The sequence below is a fragment of the Ovis canadensis genome, chromosome 19 (genome assembly GCF_042477335.2).
Source record: "Ovis canadensis isolate MfBH-ARS-UI-01 breed Bighorn chromosome 19, ARS-UI_OviCan_v2, whole genome shotgun sequence".
In the NCBI taxonomy this organism is placed as follows: Eukaryota; Metazoa; Chordata; class Mammalia; order Artiodactyla; family Bovidae; genus Ovis; species Ovis canadensis.
Window position 1 is genome coordinate 64,936,105 of NC_091263.1, and position 23,093 is coordinate 64,959,197.

The 23,093-nt window shown below is 39.5% G+C and overlaps 1 protein-coding gene across 10 annotated transcripts in view; it reads right to left on the reverse strand.

Annotated features, from left to right (window-relative positions):
* Positions 1-23,093, reverse strand: part of RBM6 (RNA binding motif protein 6) — an 83,850-nt gene that overhangs the window by 37,635 nt on the left and 23,122 nt on the right. For 7 of the 10 annotated variants that reach the window (XM_069562306.1, XM_069562307.1, XM_069562308.1 and 4 more), the window contains 2 exons: positions 21,963-22,032; positions 7,348-7,421 (listed from right to left, as the gene is read on the reverse strand). In XM_069562306.1, the coding sequence (XP_069418407.1) occupies positions 7,348-7,421; positions 21,963-22,032 (144 nt within the window). The remainder of the gene's footprint in view (positions 1-7,347; positions 7,422-21,962; positions 22,033-23,093) is intronic. The other 3 variants (XM_069562313.1, XM_069562314.1, XM_069562315.1) reach the window with 1 other exon arrangement.

The window sequence follows — 23,093 nt, forward strand, 5'->3', positions numbered from 1 at the left end:
GGGGGCTCCAAAATCACTGCAGATGGTGATTGCAGTGAAATTAAAAGACACTCCTTAGAAGGAGAGTTATGACCAACCTAGACAGTATATTCAAAAGCAGAGACATTACTTTGCCAACAAAGGTCCGTCTTGTCAAGGATATGGTTTTTCCAGTAGTCATGTATGGATATAAGAGTTGGACTGTGAAGAAAGCTGAGCGCCGAAGAATTGATGCTTTTGAGCTGTGGTGTTGGAGAAGACTCTTGAGAGTCCCTTGGACTGCAAGAAGATCCAACCTGTCCATCCTAAAGGAGATCCGTCCCGGGTGTTCACTGGAAAGACTGATGTTGAAGCTGAAACTCCAATACTTTGGCCATCTCATGCAAAGAGTTGACTCATTGGAAAAGACCCTGATGCTGGGAAGGATTGGGGGCAGGAGGAGAAGGGGATGACAGAGGAGATGAAATGGCTGAATGGCATCACCGACTCAATGGACGTGAGTTTGGTTAGACTCTGGGAGTTGCTGATGGACAGGGAGGCCTGGCATGCTGAGATTCACGGGGTCGCAAAGAGTTGGACATGACTGAGCGACTGAACTAAACCAATTATCTACTTTTCATGATAATACTTCTTTTTCTTCTTTATATTTTCCTTTTGAAACAGCATTTATACAGACAAAATACAAATTTCATTTGGTCATAGATTCTAGTAAAATAAACACTGGTATACAATATTAGCACCACTAATGTCACCATGTGAGATTAAAGATAATTATTAACATGGATGTTTATCCATGACTACCAAAGTCACATCGATACTCTTAACAAGAACTGTGTATATATTATACATAATACATATTAAACAGGTACATATTTATGTATCTAGCTCATATACAAATGAGCGAGATGGCAGAATGTCAACACCTGAACCCTTAGCCCTGTGGAGAATGACACAGATGCATAATAACCTCTAAGGTCAACTTGAGTAGAGAAGACACCTAATAAACATTTGATGCCAGCTGCAGCCTAAGTACGTCCTAAAACTAAAAGCATTGCTAGATTCAGAAATAAGGCCTTCCACTGTGGGATGCTGGAATGGCCGTGGTCCTCTGCCCTCACATGCCTGTGCACTTGTCCCTCAGAGGCTGTCATGACAGGTGCTACCCAGCTTCTTTTACTTTCAGTCCAGACACCTAAGTTTCATGGAAGAGACACTGACAACACCGCATGAACTGGATGCCACTCAAAGCAATGCCACTTTTTAGGCATCTCTGAATCCCAGGAGGTGGATTAGCAGCCAAGAAAAAGCCAGGCAACCAAGTACAGTTCAGTGCTACAGAATCACTCTGTACTACTGAATATGTACCAGGTGCTTCACAGACATTACATGTTGAAATCTCACAACTGCTCTGAGGTAGGTACTGTGATTATTCCTCCATTTTATGGACAGGAAACTGAGCTTTAGAAATCACAAAACAGCTAGGAAGTGATGAAGTTGGAATCTTAAACCTGTCTGTGCTCCTAACACTATGCTGTTTGGAGGTTTACAAAGTCATAAACCAAAGCTATAACCAAGACCACAGAGAGTCTGTGCCTCTGTGTAATCCCTGAACTACGTAATTAGAATTATACATATTCTGCTTTTTTTTCAGTAACTGTCTTCAATCAAGTTCCAAAATTAGCACTTCGCACAATCTCATTTTTATAAAAAGTCAAACATTAACTAAAATTACAAGCTGAACGAAATAGGACAATGTCAAAAGTACAAGGTTAAAACATATATGCACATTTCCAATTTAGAACAAATCAGGAACTAAATTACTTCAATCCACAGAAATGAACCATGAAATATGTATAAGAAAAATAATTATAAACTTCATCATAGGAGATACATTAGAAATCCATCTTAAAACTGCCAAATGATAAGTGTTTATTTCTCAAATTCAAGAACACTAAATTGAATCCAATTTAGAGTACCTTTTACAATAACTGGAGAAAATCTGAGATATGGCAAAGCCAGGGGCTAGTTATCAGAGTTTAGGGTTTTAAAGTCACAGCTTAGATTTCCATTGTGGTCTAACTATACTTCATGCTCCACGGAAGTACGTTTCTTGCCCTTTCTCTCGAAAGAACTGGTGATTTGAACATTGAGGCAGTAGAAACTCCTAGAGAGATCTGGAAGCAGTAAGCTGAAAATCAGTCCCAGTCAACAGGCTAAATGAGAAGCACTGCTGATGTAAAAATAATCCCCTGGGCACTGCCCCCAAATCCTTTTTTAACCATATACGCCATGAAGCCAAGACTGGAGTTGCTGCAACTTCAGGACTTACATGTTGCAGTCAGATGAGAAGCTGTCGTGTTAATAACAAATAAACACTCAATGTTCACTGCATGCCAGGCTCAGTTCTAACCACCTTACATGCATTAACTCATTTAATCCCTAGAAGGATGACAGAACACTAAGACATAGAGATGCTGTGTTAGGCCACTTGCCCAAGTTACACAGTAGAAGGTGACAGAGCTAAGAAACAACCCCAAGCAGTCTGCCTTCAGAGTCCATGTATTTACCCACTGAGCAGGTCAGATGGAGCAAAGAGTCCATGTATTTAACTACTATGATATATCGCTTGGTGCCCAGCCAAGACTCAAATCACTGGACAGATAACCAAACTGCATAACTAGATCACTAGTCCTTAAAATCATTTTCAATTTCCTTGAATACCTCAACTCTCCAAAGAGGGGGAATCTTCAATAACTGTCAGTTTACAAAAGAATGACATGACTCAAGCCACAAGTTATACAGTTGAGCTCTGGCCAGAATGCCACATTCTCTTCAGTGAAGTCGTTTCAGCATGAGGGTTTAGGCAACATCACAGCCTTGCAGGAATTTATGAAGACTTATTTTTTTTGTTACCTGGAAAGCACACAATTTAAGTATTAAAATGTTTCATACAATATTGCTACCAACCAAAAAAGATTTTTAAAAAACTGGGGTTTTGCTCATTTTTTCCATCATGGTCTCAGAACAGTCTTCCCATCCCCCAAAACATACGCTTTTCCTATTCATCTCATTTCAGGGAACAGATTCCACTTAAGATTTGGCTTCCTTCAAATACCTTCAGAAACACCCTGGCTATTCTGGTATCTACAAAAGCTCAAACTCTCTTAAGTTTGTGGACACAAAAAAACACTCATAAAACTTCATGTATTCTATAGCCTTCATCCCACGTACTAGCATAAGCCAGTGTCTTAAGGAATTTTCATGTTAGATGATAACAGCATTCTTTTCCTTGTACTTTACAAAATTAGGCTGGTACTGTCATTTAGCCAAGTCATCTCTGGCTAAAGAAGGCCACTGAAGCTAGGAAAGTTGAGTAAAAACTCCAGAAATAACTTCTCCCAGAGCCCTATAAGGGCATTTTACCAACTGTTTGGTTAAACAGAAATAGTCAACAAACATCAACCTGCAAATTGGAGAGAATAAAATGCTGCAGACCAAATGACAATGGTTTGAGAGGGCGAGTGTAACTGGGCAACCACTGACACAGATATTCTACCACAATGCTTCTTACTCACCTCCCAGGGGTCCCAGTGCAATGGCACACACAGTGAAAGGAGGTAACAGTCACCCTCAATCCCCAGGGACTTGGACAATAAAGCAAGCCAAGGGCATATGATACTGCTAGAAATACCTTTCCCGGGGGGGATGGTATAAAACGCTCTGCACTTCACAGTGTTTGCTGGCTTTCCGGTTCTCGTACACAGAGATGGTAGGAGCTGACAGACCTCTGTGGGAAGTTATTTTCCCAGACAGACGGCTATTGGCTAAGAGCTGCCCTGATAAGTCCCCTTGGCCACCATGCTCAGTATTGCTGCAGAGCATCCTGTTGGTTTGACGTTTCCATTAAGGCACTGGGAAAGAGCTGGAGCAGCCTCAGTCATCATCCTGAACAACCTCATATGTACACATACCCCACAATACCTGAGAAAGCAAGCTAGCAGAAGGCTTCTTTATCCCCTTCCCCCAGACCTGTAAGTATCAGTCTATGAAAAATAAGACATTTCACACTGAGTCAGATAGCAAAGAGTTATAAAAAATTCAATCCAAACCATCTCATAGAAACCTCCTCAGAAGCATACATACAGACTACTCAGAGGTGCCCTGAAGATAGTGACTCAGAAACCATACTGATTTGGTCTATACGTAAAACTCGGAAGGAAGGAGAAGAGATGAATAGACACCCTTCACAAACACTTCCTCCTTACCCTAAGGACTTCTTCCCCCACATTCTTAGGGGTCTCATAAGATTATGAACTGCTATGTCCCTGGGAGCTTACTCCACATCTGTTACCTTAAAGAATATCCATATATGAAATTTTTTTCCCAAAATATGGTTGGAAATTATTTGACATGAAGAAGAGGAAGAGGAGGATGAGATGACAGTCTAGTTTCAAATGCTTACTAGATACCAGACACTATGGTAAGTATTCTGTGTACATTATTCACCAAGAGTCACTACTGAAATGCCATGTTATTCTTCAAGAAGTTTCCCTAACCACTTCATCTAAAACTGCCCTCATATGCATTCTCTTAATACCCTGCTTCAGTATCTTTATAGCATTTAGCACTACCATGTATTAAATTTGTCTACTTGTGCATGCTCTGACTTCTGTAACTAAAACAGAAGCTATATGTGTCTTGTTTACTGCAGCACCTCCAACATCCAGAAAGGTACTTGGTACACAGCAGGCACTCGTGAACGGAAGATTTCACTGAATCTGCTCCAGAGTCCCCTGAGGTCCAAGTAACAGAGGGAACTGAGGCCAAGGCAGATTAAGAAATTTGCCAGAGACAACCCAGCTAGGAAGTAACATTAACATCTGACCACAGAACCTACACTCTTCTTTTTCTTATCAAAATGATTTGTACACATCTGAATCATGGTGAAGTGAAAATGAAAGTCACTCAGTCCTGTCTGACTTTTTGCGACCCCATGGACTATACAATCCATGGGATTCTCTAGGCCAGAATACTGGAGTAGGTAGCCTTTCCCATCTCCAGGGGTATTCCCAACCCAGGGATCAAATCCAGGTCTCCCATATGGAAAGCAGATTCTTTACCAACTGAGCTATCAGGGAAGCCCAGAGTTGTGGTAAAGGTTATTATAAAAGGATACTGATCACATCATGAAGTCTAAGCAGTTCAGCGAGAAGACTCTACTACATGGCAGTATTAGCAGAGTGACCTCTGCCCACGACAAGGGGAGAATAAAAATCTAGGAAATGGGGTCATCTGGATAAGAATATAGCTATGTCTTATTAAGAAATAACTCTAGTGAACACTGAAAATGTTACCAGACAGAAATTTAGAGTTTGTCTGAGAGAACACTCTATGGAATTCATAAATACTATATAATCTCTGTCATCTTTCTTAGCCTGAGATTATAAGCTCTTAGAAGACAGAGGCTGTCTCTTACTTGTTCTGCACAGAGTAACGTATGGTACCCTAAGCATGAGGATGGCTACCCATTAAAACAATCTATTTCACATCTAAAAGATTCTGGCCTTGCTCTTGTTTTATTCTGGTGTACCATTCACTGGGCAAGGGTCATTTATGCAGGATTTAGGAGTCCTAACAGTGTTCAAAGAATGTGTGGGAAAGGTGGGGGGAGAGATGTCTATAGGCCTCAGCCCCTTGACACTGCTTATGTAAGTAAATGAACATTTTTCTAGACGTGGCTCTAACAGAAATCCAGCATAAGGATAATCCTTATTTTTAAAGAAGCCTACCCTAGTTTTACATGACATCACTCTTTAGGAGGCTGGATACTTTAGATAGATAGGATTTGGGGTAGAGATAGAGGGAAGAGGCAGTTAAGACACAATATTGTTATTTTTTCAGATTAATCAGCTATGATGAAAAGTAACACCCCTCTAGTGTTGGGAGAATGGCACAAAAGAAATGGCAACTGCCATGGCTTGCCAGTTCTGTTTCTACCACTTACAGTGGCAAAGGATTTAAAAGTTACTCACTGATAAAAACAAAATGCTTATGGGTTAAATGAATGTTCTCAAATTAGCACAGATTGTTAGAATGGAATCAACCATAAGTATACAGACTAGGACTTTTATTCTTCTCTCCAAATATTGGCAGGTAGCATTTTCTAGCACATAATTAGCATCTGTTAAATGACTGGCTCAATGATGGACAAATCAAACAGGAACTCTGTCAAAGGGATACAGCCCTAATCCACTTATTGTCTAAGGATCTAGCAGTATTTACACTACTAACAACAGGAATAGATACGTCAGGTTTCTTCTAATTACTTCTTGATCCCAAAAGATTTAGAGTTATGTCATCCTCATTGACATAAGGGGAGAATATGGTCAAAGAAGGGAAAAAGTGAAGTGTAATGAGCCATGCTGAATGGAACAAAGCTGATGAGAGGGCATTAGGCTATGAAAGAGAAGAGTTCTCATGCAATACTAGTATGCCCTGGCAGAGCCTTCTTTTAAGATTCTGGGTATATTGAAATCACAGTGTTACGCCCAGGCAGTGGGTATGTAAAAATCAAATTATAGCACTTCTTTCTCCCACTTCACAGATGGAGGAACTAAGACATCACAAAGAAAACAACTTTCCCAAGGAAATACGATGACAAGAAGAATTCTATCCATTTCATATTTCCTCCCAAAACTATCAGGCAGGGTTTAGTTAAAGACCCAGATGAGAGTCCTATGTGGCAAGCTAAATACATCTACGTGTTTCAAACATAAGGTAAGTACAGATTTCGATTCACCAGCTCAAACTATAATGCAGCTAAGAACTCGCGTACCGAACTCCAATCTGTAAAGAACAGTGATGAATGCAAAAGACCCCTACAGTCAACCGGTCTCCTTTCCCCAACGGCTGTCTTGCAAAAGTAGCACATGCAGGCTGGACCTGACTGCCACAGGACTTGCCATTGGTAGTCTTCACCCGAGGTCTGGGTATTAAGTACTGACCTAAAATTCCTGTGCCAGGAAGTTCCTTGAGATCACAGACAAGGAGGATCGTTTTTTTGCATCTGGATCCCAAGCTCAGTCACACTCTGAAGGGAAGAACCCCAGACCTGTCATTTTTTTCCACCTACTGTCTTTGGAATATGATCCAATGACAACTGAACGCATTTCTAAAATATATTCTGTGCCCATTAAATTTTCTAGAGAAACTTCCTCAGCCTCTTTTAAAGTTTCTCTTGGTTAGAATGTGGAATGCTCTAAATATAGATTTCTGGTACCTTTCCAAAGTTTGATCATTTGAAGCCCTCCCTCCCCACTCATGAAAAATATATCCTTTCAGCATCATTTGACCGAAGTATAAAGCAACCTGGTTGGCCTCCATGCATCCGATGGCATCTTCCAAGAGTGAAAACTCCACGCAGACATAGCCATAGTCGTAACCTGGGGACAGCATTTAAATACAGACGGGAGTGGTGTTAGTGCCTTGAAAACACAAAAGACACACTTAAATCCCCTGTTTCCGAACCCCTTAAACACAAGCCCTCCCAATGGCCCCTCCCTCCCAAGCAGAAAAAAGTACTGCTACCCCAAACAGAAAAAAAGTACTGAAGGAAAAGTCTGGATGTTTCTGGATTTAGAGAGTCATTCCAAAATGGCCTTTTCTATTAACCAAGAAGATCCTCTGCCCTCTTTAGCACTGATGATCTGGTGAGGGTATCCCAGAATTGGGTAATCCCACAGAAAGTTCAAAGGGGGACCTGAAACATTGTAACCACAGGCTCAGTCTTCTGGAAAAACAAAGCCCACAAGAATAGGAAAGTATCTGGAAAAAAAAAACACAATGTATCCTAAAACAGGAACAGAAGCAATTATCCAAAAGCTATGCTAATAGTCACCACTTTCCAAGCAGAGACCGCCTTCAAAGACAGAAGTGCTGACAGACTGAGGCAACTATTCTGTTTGGACACCACAGGAAGCTTCTGGTTGGCAGGGGACAGACCATATCAGGTCGTCTTTTTTTTTCCTTGTTTCAACTCAAGTCATAAACCAGCTAAAATCTTTATGAAAGGAAGAAGGTGTAAAAGCATAAATAAGTACAAATAGCTGGGTCCAAAATTGTGCTTATGCACAAAGCCAGGGTAGGCTGGGGAGAGACAGGAGTTGTTAGCAATCAATACATGTTAAAGAATTAAACATACCATCAGACTACAAAAGACTTTTCACCTTTTTCCTGAGAACTGTCATCGTCGACACTCATGACCCATGAAACAGGAAGTCATGGGATTTACAAATTGATACTCTAATACTAACCCATCCTATAATTTCCTTGATACTGCCACCGTATGACTACAACAATACACCTGTTAATGCAATGCTCCTCAAATGGCTTCCATGCTTCCTCCACTGCCTCACAGGATAAAGAAGCTCATCTTTAGGAGTGACACTGTGCAGATGGAACAGCAAGAAAAAGATGCGATCTGTTCAGATGAGAAATAAAACTCAGGGAAAGAGAAACCACATGAAACCTAGGTCAATTCTGAGCACAAAGTATATATAATAATAGGAAACTGATATCATTGGATCAAGGTAATAAAGGCCAAAAAAAAAAAGAGCCAATAAAACTAGGGCAATAGAAAATAGAACTTAAAAACAGGCCAAATTTGGTGAAATGGGTTGGATTCCTTGTCACAAGAAATGAACAGCCTGAAATGTTTTATTATGACAGCAAAGCTGTGACTTTAGGTTTGTTAAATACTTCAAGTTCATTACAAAATGTTACAATCCTGCAATTTCATTCTTGCTTTGCATTTTGGAAAATAACCAGGAAGAAAAGAAATCTACTAGAAATCTCAGCACCACCATCAGTGGACAGAGACTTTCTACCTGTATTTTACAGCTTTGATCAACACAAACTAGAACTCCTAAAATCTCTATTTAAACTTACCACAACAAAATCAGTTTCCTCTGATTAGTAACTATTTGAATAAATGAAACTACTTTAAAAAGAAACAGTATATGCATTTGTCTATATCCTATTTTAACAGCAGAAATTGTTTTGTTATGTAATTCCTTTCAAGTGGACTTTCTTGATTAAATTCAGTGACCATCTCACACATAAAACATTCTGCTTTTTATAAAGGGCTCTGAATCTTCATGGGAAACACTGCAGAATAGTAGAAGCAACTAAGGTGCATTTTCTCATGAAATATCTACTGTAAACAGTCAAATGCATGCCCACAATCGGAAAGGGGCAGCCATGGAACAAGCATTCGCTCAAGTGTGTTGATTACCTCAACAGAACATTATCAAAAGAGCATCCAGGTGGGTGGAAAGCAAACCCTCTTCATAGCTACCAAAATGAAAAACACAGAGAACTGACACCAAATTGGCCAAGTCCTGTGTCTCCTTTCTGTTCTTAAAGAAGTAACTATTATGGCCCAGAGGAGCACACAGAATCTGTGTACAGAAAAAGAAAGGATTCATGACAACATTCACAGTTTGCTCAAGGACAGACTTTGATAATAATGTCACTGGAAGGAAAAGATAGTCTAGAGGAGACATAAGGGACATCTAATAGTGCCTCTATACAATCCTGAGATACTACATGTTGACAATGTACTTTAGATATAGTATTAAATTCACAAGTCCAACACTCAAATTCTCCTGCCTGAAACTCTGGCTGTTAGACAAAAACAGAAATTTAGTTTAGGGAATTCCCTGGTAGTCCAGTGGTTAAGATTCAGCATTCTTACTGCTAGGATCTGGGTTCAGTCCCAGGTTAGAGAACCAAGATTCTGTAAGCCGTGTAGGACAGCCAAAAGAGAAAGAAGAAAAAATATCTAATACTTAAAATTTTAAAAATAAACGAATAAAAACTTAAAAGTACCCAATCTTGATCCAAGTCATTTTGTGTGTCCAAGACTAATAGTTGTACTATGAGGATTTTCATAAATTGTCAAAACCTGTGATGATACCAAGTAATATACACACAGCCCTTGTTGGTACAAAGCTGTATTCTAAACATTTTACATATACAGTTAATCCTCACAAGACTATCATATAAGGTAAAGATTATTAACGTCATTTTACCCATTAAGGGGAAGCAGTCAAAGAAAGAGTAAGTAATTTGCTCAAAATTATCTCAATGGTAAGCAGCAATACAAAGTTTCAAACCCCGGCAGTCCAGATTCAAACAAGTGCTATTCATCACTGCACTATATTAGGTTAACCTGACTTCTAAACTCTATGGAGCCCAATTACAGAAAGGACCCCACAACTCTGAGGAGAGATAAGACTATGCCTATTGTTAAGAAATACTATAATTTGAGCACAATAGATATTCTGAAATGTCTATGGCAGAACCATTATTGTAAGGGGGCCCGAGTGTGCAAGTTACAAGGCATTCACTCTCTTGAATTGAATATAATGGCTATCAAAATTCTTTTGAAAAGACAAAAACCCCAAAAGTCCTATTATGAATGATGATTATAAAAATTACAGTGTAAGATACTTGATATAGTTGTGTTTAAATATAGTATTTTTAAAACTTAAAAAATGAAACCAATTATATATTATAAACTGTGTACAGAAAAAGGACTGGAATTAAATACAGTGAAGTTGCATCTAACTCAGGTTAGAGACCAAAATCTGCATAGGAGATGAAAACCAAGCTCTGTCGATATACTCCAACACCTGACGGTGAAGAACAACATACCATCTCTCAATACAGGTTAAGTCCAGCACTGACAGTTTTTCCTCCAGCGTCGCAAGAGATCACCTTTCTTTTGGCTGCCACCAGATGAAGAGGCTGGCTTGCACGTAAGGGCCATAATGTATGAAAAGCATATCACTTTAAATGACAGAATCACAGCCAGCACAAAGAATGCTCACACTCAGAGGAAACTCGAGAGACCACCTGAAGCCACAGCCAGGCCACACCCCCACCTCTCATCTCACTCCATGAGAGGGAAGATGGGGTCCATGTGGGGCAAGTGAGAGGGGTTGAGCAAGCACAGGTGAATATACACAAATCTGAAAATAATGTAATGTGACACAACTGTACATGAAAATGTTTGCAGTGGTTGTATTGTTATATTGAGATAATTGGCTTTTTTTTTCTTTAGTTTACAAATGTAGTTTTACAATTCACAGAAAAGTTCTAGTAGACAAAGATGATGCTCTACTTGGAGACCTAACTGTTCTAAAGATCACTAACCAACCTTACATTCAGAATTGCTAGGAACCATCTGGAATCATCAAGATGGTAAACTCAGTGTTAACAACCCCACAGACAGATTCTCACTTAGAAAAAGTAATAAAGTCTCTTTTATCACCTTTTTCTTCTACAGTCACATGCTGGGAAGAAATCTGGTGGGCTGATGGGTCTTTGTGGCTTATTTAGATGACTATTAAAAAGCGTATCTTACTCCGTTTTCTAACCTAAATGTACATACTTCTCATAGAAATGTGAATGCTTCTTAGACTTTTTTTCAACGCTGAGATGGTAACAAAGCAAGGGAAAGAAATCTATAAAGGTAACATTAAATTTTCAGTTCTTTCCATCATTATTAACCGTGATTGCCTGTTACCCCAAAAAGTATCTGTGATAAAAGCTAACAGGTGCTTAGGAGAAAGTGAGATACAGAAAACAAAGCCCTGATAAATAATATCCAAACCTGGAATTAATTCTTTAGTCTCTGCCCCTAGAAAACTGACTCAGTGATGCTAGCAAACACGGCTCTTGACCATTTAAGACAACTCTTAGTCTAAACCAAGCCCAACTTTCATAACACTTATACACCAAGATTTTGAATTCGGCAAATGAGATAAGCAGCCCTATATTCAAACTGATCTAGAAAAACCCAACTAAACATAAACAAGTCCAGTTGAATTGCCCACTAGGAGAGTACTGGTTGACTAGCAAACAGCCTAGAATGTACATACCAACCATGAAATGTAAAAAAGAATCAAGATTTTAAAGAACATAGGCAGAGGGGGAAATAATTTTTTAAAATGTTATCTGGTATCTTTAAGGAAAAAGAAAACACAGGGAATTCCCCCTGTAAACAAGGAGTATTATTTCTGTGAAAATGAAGCATTATGAATATAAAAAGCAACATGAAAAATCTTAATAGAAATTCAAGAGGACTTAGTTTTATCGGTCTGTCTTTCCTAATTCCACTCTACTGGGAATACAAGTGTTTAGAAGAAAAGTAAAACATTATCAGGTTAGAGATGTTACTAAGCCAAACAAAACTGATCCAGATATCTGAACTCCCATCAAAGGAAGCAATGTGACAGAGAAGGCCTATGTGAATGTTTCTAACAGGTACTTTGCTCTGTTAAAATCTCAAATTTATTTGAGTATGTACCTGCAGCTTTCATTAGGAAAATATCTAATTTATATGTCAAACTACAATCTGGGAAGAATGAAACTGGCCCACATGAAATCCATCACTTTGATATCTTAAAGCACTTTCAATTCTCTCCCCTTCCACCATGCATATAAGGATTGTTGGTTTATAATAAAACACATGAAACGAGGAAGATATGCACTGATGATTACTTGATAAATTTTTGAAAACTGCATATGGTTCAGTATTTTATCTAGCTTTCCATCTACACCAACTGGTTATTTTTGATATATAGATTTTTTTTTGGTTTGTATCTTCAAGTAGTTTTCAAAATCCAAAATCAATCTTAGGGTCACTTCATCCTGATGATGGTTCTGTGGGCCCAGCTTGACAGTTGTTAGAAAATGATCACCTTTATTCAACTCATTTCAATTCCACTGACATTAACAATACTATGTGAGAACAAAGGAGGGGCGTGCCCTGGTCCTCAGAGAGCTGAGTCTAATGACAAGTAGATAAGCATAGATATCTCAAAATGCTACCTAAGTCAAAAAAGGGGACATCTATTCTTTTTTTTTTTTTTAAACTATAATTGACAAACAACATTATATTACTTTTGGGATACAACATGATGATCTGATGTATGCATATACTGCAAAAAGATTTCAGTAAGTTTAGTCAACATTCATCAACACACATAGTAACAGTTTTTTTTCTTGTGATGGGAACTTTAAAAATCAACTCTTGTATTGTAAAGTAATTAGCCTCCAATTAAAATAAATAAATTTTAAAAAAAGATCAACTCTTAGAGCAACCTTCAAATACACAATAAGGTACAGTTAACTATAGTCACAACCCTGTATGTTAGATCCCCAGGAATTTCTTTTTATCTGGCAATAACTACTCTTTATAGAGCCAATGATCTAGCTCAAATTTTGCTCACTTAAAAACAAACAAAAAAACCTATAGAGTAACCATCAGGAATAGGAATAAGACCTGCTCATGCCACTACCACTGCCACCGCCCCGCTCCCCAAGCTTAGGACACTCTAACCTGGCCGGAATGGCAAAAGGATCACCCGAGTGAAGCAGCATCAATGCTGACGCAAACTGCCCATGCAGAGATGACTCCAGACTAAGTGTGGAGGGTCTTTTCACCTGGCAGGCGATGGCACTCGTCAATGCCACATCACTGGTAATGAGTATCATCCCCAAAGCACACACAAGAAAGTAATTTCTACAGTTCTGTACATAAGCAGGAAACCATAGCTAATTCACCATTCGCTCTCAGGCAAGACATTTTTCTCTGAGCCTGGGTTATCTCATATGCCAGGTACCAACGATAGTTAACTCTTTTCTAGGGTGGTTTTGGGGGTGCATGAGATAATGCATGTTAGTACTCCTGTGCTTCTATTACAAAGCACTATTAGGGACTTACCTGCTGGCTCAACTGGTAAAGAATCCACCTGCAATGCAGGAGACCCCAGTTCAATCCCTGGGTTGGGAAGATCCCCTGGAGAAGGGATAAGCTACCCACTCCAGTTTTCCTGGGCTTCCCTGGTGGCTCAGACAGTAACAAATCCACCTGCAATGCGTGAGACCTGGGTTCGATCCCTGGTTGGGAAGATGCCCTGTGGAAGGAACAGCTACCCACTCCAGTATTCTGGCCTGGAGAATTCCATGGACAGAGGAGCCTGGCAGTCCATGGGGTCGCAAACAGTAGGGAATGACTGAGCAACTTTCACTACTCACTATTAGGGACTAAAGATGAGACAGTTGTCCCTGTTGGTGCTCAGTCACTAAGCTGTGTCCAACTCTTTGCAACTCCATGGACTGCAGCACACCAGGCTTCCCTGTCCTTCATTATCTCCCAAAGTTTGCTCAAATCCATGTCCACTGAGTCGGTGATGTTATCTAACCATCCCACACTCTTCTCCTTTTGCCTTCAATCTTTCCCAGCATCAGGGTCTTTCCCAGTGAGTTGGCTCTTCCCATCAGGTGGCCAAAATATTGAAGCTTCAGCAACAGTCCTTCCAATGAACATTCAGGGTTGATTTCAGCTGCCTCTGTGTTGCTGCTAAAATTTTCAAGGGATAAATTTCCTCACTGATTTCCAGTGTATACTAAAAACATATCTGATTTTCCCACAGGTACAAAGGCATTTTTATTTTGACTGGCCCCCACTGCCTTGGTCCTAGTACAAAAAGGACAATTCACCAATGTCCCAAGGGGCTCTGGGAACATTCCACAAAGATAATGTCTTCCTAGATGGAAGCTGTTCAGGATGACAGCAGATCACACTCACCCAGCCACTCACCTATGCCAAAAGTGAACTAGTTATCTAGAGAAATTATTAGACAACTGGCATGCTGTGACACTCATGCTGACCGGAACACGAGCCTAGGTCACCTCTGACCTATAACAGAGAACTAATGCCCAACTAAAGGCAAAAGGTACCAGCCAGAGGTAGCTGTAGACTTTCCATCTGTGGTATCACAGAAAGATATTGGTCTTTGTTCCTTTCCTGAGACAGAGCTCCTAAACTCTGGGAATTTCCTGAGTGTAAGAGTGATGAGTCTTTTGTCTTAATGAGACAACTCTTGGTGGGCTCCTAGATAGCTTCAGGCTGGCAACCGGTCAATAGAAAACCAAGACTTCATTAGAAGCGTGGAACTTTCAGCCTCATTCGCTAACTTCCAGGGAATGGAAAAGGGAGTGGCAATTGGGTCAATCACCAACGGCCAATGAGTTAATCAATAATGTCTACATAATGGAACTGCCTAAAAACCTCTAAATCATAAGATTTGGAAAGCTTCCAGGTTGGTAAATGTATCTACATTATAGGAGGGCTGTACACCCCAACTTCATGGGACAGAGGCTCTTACTCTTGGAATCCTTCCAGACCAAAGTACCTATCTACCTCTTCACCTGCTCCTTTATAATAAACTGATTATTTCTCTGAGTCCTATGAGCCATTCTAGTCAATTATCAAAACTGAAGAGGGGGGGAGGGAAAAAAAAAAAAACTGAAGAGGGTGTCGGATTATGGGAACCTCCGACAGAAGTATGGGTAACCTGTGATCGGTATCTGAAGTAAAGGCACAGTTGTGGGATTGAGGCCCTAAACCTGGAGTCTGATGCCAACTCTGGGTAGTAAGTGTCAGAACTGGACTGAGTTATAGTTATCCACTTAGTGCCAGAACTGATTGATGTTAGGGATTCCCTGGCAGCTCAGTTGGTAAAGAATCCACCTGTAATGCAGAAGACCCTGGTTAGATTCCTGGGTCAGGAAGATACGCTGGAGAAGCAATAGTCTACCCACGCCAGTCTTCCTGGGCTTCCCTTGTGGATCACCTGGTAAAGAATCTGCCTGCAATGCAGTAGACCTGATTTGATCCTAGGTTGGGAAGATCTCTTGGAGAAGAGAAAGGTTACCCATTCCAGTATTCTGGCCTGGAAATTCCACGGGCTGTATGGTCCATGGGGTCGCAAAGAGTTAGACACAACTGAACACCTTTCACATAGGAGGAGGAAATAAAATCTCTCATCATCTCTCTGCCTGTATGACACAGAGGCATACACTGCTTTCTGCTGACATCATTCCAGAACACGTTAAGACCTCGATTTCTCAATTTACATGAGGTTTGTCCTCTATGTCAAGTTCAACTGCAAATGCCACTGTAATCAGCTAACTTACTGGCAGCACTTGTCCTCCATGCACCCATTGTAAAATACAAGACTACTTTTAGTTAAGGTTTACCAAAGCTGTTCATCAGATTTGCTTGTACACTGTCAAACATATTCATTGTCTGATAAACCAGGTAAGCACATTCTAGGACTTGACATTGATCTGAAAGCTAAAATGAAAAATTTTAATTTTCTAACAAATATAGACGTACTTATACAAATGGAACAGAAAACTTGACTCCCTCAACACAACACCACTGCACAGTTTTAGAAACTAACATCAAGTCTGTCAGAATTTCTGACAAAAATTTCTTGAGAGGATCTACTCATTCAGTATATTACTTCCAGAGTTAGCACTAATACTTTCAGGTTGAAGAAACATATCACAAATATTATTTAACCTCCAATTCACACATAACCTCACACACTGCTGCCAGGAATTTTTGTAGCTTGGAGTGTGAGATAAGATAACAGGACTACTGTAAAGTTATTAGCCTCCAATTAAAATAAATAAATTTATATTTTAAAAAAAGATAATAGGACTAATGTTTTTTTCTTTGATTTGGAGAAAAGCAATCAGAGGAAATAATGTGATATAAATTCAATTGCAAGGTTACCAGGAAAAACCTAATGGAGCTTAAGCTTCACTCATTAAACAATGATTTTCCTACTCTGTCACCATCACTCAGGTACATTTGATTCATTTTTTAAAATGTTATCTAAACAAGGTCCTAAAGATCCTACTGAATAGCACAGGGGACTATATTCAATACCCTATGATAAACCATAATGGAAAAGAATATTAAAAAAAGAATGGCTATGTGTACAACTTTACACATTTGTCACTTTGCTGGAAAGAAGGTTGGCACAACATTGTAAATCTATTTACTATTACTTCAATTAAAATAAATTTTTAAAAAATGAGGGCAGGAGGAGAAGGGGGCAACAGAGGATGAGATGGTTGGATGGCACCAATGACTCAATGGACATTAGTTTGAGCAAACTCCGGGAGGTAGTGAAAGACAGGGAAGCCTGCTGTGCTGCAGTCCATGGGGAGGCAGTCGGACAGGACTTAGCGACTGAACAACAAAGTACTCCAGATCATTTTAAAACTCCCTGAAGGCACGGCAGCTCTTTCTTAGTAAGAAGAAATAATGGAGATATTTCCCCCATACCAAAATTGAAACAACCAAGGCCTCCAAAGGTCTCCTGTACAGAAAACAGCTCCTCTCTGGGAATTTACAAATTCTTACAACCCAACTACATTTTCAGAGGTTGAAAATATTCTTTTTAAAAAAATATGCATTGGAATGGAGGTATATAACAAGACTTCCAGAAAACACACAAAAATGTCAGGTCTATTTGCACACATTTTTCTCTACTTCTTGTCTGATCATTTCCTATAATACTCATGAAAAGTTGATTCATTTCATTTCTCTGACACTCAGAGGATGTCACTTTATTTGATCTCTCTGACCAATCATTACCGTCAAGTATTCACCGAGCTGAATAAGGATGTTCTCTTACATAACCACAGTAGTACCAACTTCAGTGAATTTAACACTGATTCACCACTACTACAATCAATATATAAAACAGTTCCATCATGCCCATCAATTCACTCATGCTTCCATCTTACAGTCAACTCCTCCCCCAATAACTTGGCACCACTATTTTCTATTCTTGTCATTTTTCTTTTTCCAGAACGTCATATAAACAGGATCATACAGTATGGAGTCTTTTTTTAAATTATGATCAAATACACAAAACATAAAGTGTACAACTCAGTGACATTAAGTACATTCACCATGTTATGCAACCACGACTATCTAGTTCCAGAAGAACATTTCCATCACCCTCAAAAGGAAATCCCATATCCATTAAGCAGTCACGCCCCACTTCCCTCTTCTCCAGCCTCTGACAACTACCAAACTACCCAATCCACCTGCTGTCTCTATGGATAGGGCTATTCTGGATATTTCATATAAATGGAAGCAGACAATACTGTGGCCTTTTGTGCCTCACTTCTTTCACTGAGTGTGAAGTTTTCAAGGGTCATCCAGGTTGTAGCATGTATCAGTACTTTGTTTCTTTTTACTGCAGTATGTAGCCTTTTGAGCCCAATCTCACTTACAGGATGCCTCTGACATCCACCCATCTTGCTACGTGCATGCAATACCTGCATGCCTAGTGTCATCATTTTTACTGCTGAGTAGTATTCCACAGGATGTATATACCAGAGTTTGTCTACCCAGTCACCAAAAGACATTTCATTGTTGATACTTCCCCAGAAATGTAATCATATAAGTCAAGGTATTTTACAATTAATAGGGCTACTATTATATGTGCACTTGGCAATAGAAAAATTCAAATGTACACAACAGGTACAGGTTCATTATCCATTATCTGAAATTCCAAAATCTAAATATCCCCTAAGTGTCAAGTTTTTCAGTAAATTTTCTGTGAAGTCATTTGGAGATACATCTTGACCTATACTATAGTCTCTTTATAGTCTTTTTTAAGTCTTCTTAGTGAGAATATTCATTTTCTACAGAAATATTATATCTTATACACATTCCATTGGGGGATATAATTCACATATGAGATACCGAACCACATTACCTTCCTATAGTCAGAAATATTCATAAATTCATCTGACCCCAAAGATTTAGATAAAAGTTGTAGCCCTGTACTAACACAGTTCTAAATGAGACAAAAATTAAGTTGATAATTACTCAAGTCAGTGAAGAGGCATTAAGCTTTTCTCTATTACAGACTAGCTCCCCAATACATCAACTACAAGGATGAACATTACCCCACAACGCCCCTCTTAGAAACAACATCTAACCTACATGGTCTTTGCAGGTTATCCTAACCTAAAAACTTGATGGCTGTTTATAAAAGACACCATTTCTACTGAAATTCAGACATAATCTTTGAACAGGTAAATGTTAAAGTTCTCAGAACATCTGACTGTCTCAAGATATGCTCTTCAGCACTCATGAAGAGTGCACTGCTGTAAAACCTAAAGTAACCTGTAGTGCCATGGGGTCTCCTCACTTGAAAGGAGACCACAGGGGCTCTCCAAATACATTTACAAATCCATATACACCACATTTATTCATTCCATGTATACTGGGAACCCATCTGGGCTACTAGGCAGAGAGTCAAGAACTGGGGAAACAGGAGGGAACAAGCCAAACAAGGCTCCTACTGTCATGAAGCTAACTCTCCAATGACAGGAATAAAACACACAAAACCACTGAGAAAAATAAGCGATAAATCCTATGATGACAAAAATATGATATAAAATGACTGAGGAATGATTTTAGATTGGATGGTGACTCAAGGCCTCTAAGAGTTGAAACTGAAGCCAAGAACTAAACCCCCAAAGAAAATGAGAATCAGAGAGAAGAGCAGTGCAAAGGCTGTAACAAAGCAATAAGTCCATATGGTCAAGGACGAGAGAAGGCTCAGGATGGCTAGAGTATGGTTAAGAAAGGTAAAGAGTGTATGTAATGAGATCAGACAAAAAGCCAAGGGTAGGCTCATGAAGGACTGTGTTAAGTCAGAACAAGAAGTTGGGAGTTTCTTCCAATTGAGATGGAAGGATGTTAAAGGGTTTTAGGGAAAGGAATAACATGACATGACTGATAATTTCAAAAGCTCACTCTACTTGCCATACAGTGATATAATATAGATAATATGGGACTGGTAATCCAATCCTTTCAATTCTTTCATTTTAAAAAGTATATATACATGTGTGTGTTTGTGAGCTTATATAAATATGGTGTGTGTATGTGTGCACACACGTGCATGTGTGCACTTATACAAATATGATGGCTTCTGTGATATCTCAGACCAGGTAAAGAATCCACCTGTAATACAGGAGACATGTGTTTGATCCCTGAGTCAGGAAAATCCTCTGGAGAAGGGAATGGCTACCCACTCCAGTACTCTTGCCTGGAGAATTCCATGAACAGAGGAGCCTGGCAGGCTACAGTCTATGGGGTCGCAGAGTCAACCCCACAGACTGACATGACTGAGCAACCAACACGTTCAACATTTTCATATATGCATATATTGTAAAAGAAATCAATCCTGGGTGTTTTCTGGAACGACTGATGCTAAAGCTGAAACTCCAGTGCTTTGCCCACCTCATGCGAAGAGTTGACTCATTGGAAAAGACTCTGATGCTGGGAGGGATTGGGGGCAGGAGGAGAAGGGGACGACCCAGGATGAGATGGCTGGATGGCATCACCGACTCGATGGACGTGAGTCTGAGTGAACTCCAGGAGTTGGTGATGGACAGGGAGGCCTGGCGTGCTGCGATTCATGGGGTCGCAAAGAGTCGGACACGACTGAGCGACTGAACTGAACTGAACTGATCACTTCATGTATTAAAATGGCAAGAAAAGGCAGAATTTCCTGAAAACTGATTTTTTTTTAAACTACTGTCCTGAATGATTTCACATTTGTATCAACGTCTCTGGTCTGCCAATTATGATTTTAATAGCTGCCAGAGCCAGAAAATTTAAGGACTTCCTCTGTGAACCCTACAGATCAATGTAGGTTTTACTCTGCTAATAAATCTGACAATACATGTAGAAAGTCAATGAGTACTAAAGAAATGAAGAATTAAAATTGCCGTTATTTAAATACCGAAACACATCTTTTTTCTAAATGCCAATACTTAACGAAAGTACAGTTCATGAAATAAGATCAAAGCTGAAGTTATTGCCCTGTGAGTCAAAAAGCAACTGAAGGCTATAAATTCTATTTTTAATTTTCAAAGTTAATAGTAAATCAGGAAAGTCTCTATGAGACACATACCCCTCATCCCCAAAAGAGTTGTGTTTGAGAACATACCTACTCTTAGTCATATTTCCACAAATTTAGAGCTGGTTATGTTTCAAACAAAGAAATAATTAGCTTTCTGAGAAATAATGCTCCTGAGTTCACTGTCAAATTACAGGAAAACAATTTCTGTACTTAACACAAACACCAGATTATTTCAAGCGCCAAAATTTTTGTGGACAGTTTTATTCTGTAAAACCAATCAGAAGAAGTAATCTAGTTAATGCAAAAATGTTATTCCATGGTGAACTGTTTAAAGGTAAACTATATACTCAAAAATATGGCTTGCTCTTACTTCAAGAGTTCTTTAACATGAATTACTAAAATTCTAAGACTTGTAAAAAAACTAATGCTCTACTTTCTTTAATTTAAAATAGATCACTTTAAAATTACCTTTATTTGTTTCATATTCGGGAGTCCTAAAAATACTGGTTCAATATCTTGAGTGTTTCACTTTCGACTACTTTTTCTATAATAAGGTTTGAAGAAACTGACCAAATTTGGTACTGTAAGATACTAGGAAGATATTCTGAAAATCCAATCTGTAGAGCAGAGGTCAAAAAGAAAGGTCTTCTGGATCTATTCATGGATTTCAACAAAATCCATGGTGCAGGACCCTGTCCTCAGAAAAAGACTAAAATCTCAAGAAACTACTCACTTGTACAATTTCTCTGGCAAGTTGAAAATTCCATGCTGAAGCAATGAAACGTAAAGTTTTACGTATAGTAAGGTAATTAAAATCTTACCTGGCTCAAACAGAAACATTCCACCACCATGAAGAACATCAGCAGCAAGTTTAATGATTTAATTGCATAAAATATATTTGGGGACAAATTCTACAACACTCACTTTGTATCTCATAGGCACTCAGAAGTATTGGAAAATACATCCTCATCACCCATGAGTGGACAAATATCCACAAAGAACTACAGCTAAGGGTATAGCTGGCTGTTGTTTGAAGGCATCAACAGGAGGCTTCTGGAAATCTTAATTGTGGTTTCTTAAAAAAAATTTGGAGGAACACAAGATGCAGAGATCTGACAGACTCTTCCTAACCCAAGGCTGCATGCAAGTCATGAAACTCACCTGTGTTATACTCCTTTAACTGCAAGTCCTTCACAGGCATGCCATCAGGAGTCCAAAAGGCATTAAGAATCTGTAAGAATATGGTATGCACACTAATGACACACATCATAATCAAATACTAAACATTATATTTCCCCTGCTGCTGCTAAGTCACTTCAGTCGTGTCCGACTCTGTGTGACCCCACAGACAGCAGCCCACCAGGCTCCCCCGTCCCTGGGATTCTCCAGGCAAGAACATTGGAGTGCGTTGCCATTTCCTTCTCCAATGCATGAAAGTGAAAAGTGCAAGTGAAGTCGCTCAGTCTTGTCTGACTCTTCACGACCCCATGGACTGCAGCCCACCAGGCTCCTCCGTCCATGGGATTTTCCAGGCAAGAGTACTGGAGTGGGGTGCCATTGCCTTCTTTATATTTCCCCTAGTGGTTTTTATTCTACAAACTTTAAAGCAATGGTTACTTTACAAAGGCCAAATTAAGCCAAGTACACTCCAGGCATTCCAAAACTATTCAATGAGTAGAACATAATTACTCAAAAATTCTCAAGTACAAAAAAACGGGAGAAGAGCATAACCTCAAGAGCTCAGGCTCTGAAATGAGACTGCCAGTATTCCCAGTCTCTCCTCCTCATGTGCTGTGCAACCTTTCAGCACCCAGAGTCTCATTTTCTAAACCTAAGATCATGCAATGAGCTCCTTCCTATCCAGGGCCATGGTCCCTGAACTCCCTCAGCCTGGTCAGCTCTTTTCCCCATTTTCAAATGGACTGTTCTCTCACTTGCATTCAGGCCTGGGCTCAAATGTCACTTCCTCAGTGATGTCTTCCCTACCTACCCAATCTAACACCACTTGCACCCAAGTGATGCTCTAAACCCTTACTTTAGTTTTCTTCAGAGCATTCATCGCTGCTTGAATTTTTTTTTTCTGCTTATTCTTTTTACTATCCATGGAAGCAGTGACTTTATAATGTTCACCACTGTATCACTCCATGCCTAGAACACTGCCTGGCATACAAAGGTGTGTCATTTTTGAATGAATGAATAGAGAGTACCTGTTTCATAGAATGTTGTGATAAATAAATGAACTTATGCTTTTAAGTATCACACAATGCCTAACACAGAGTAAAGCTCTGTTTG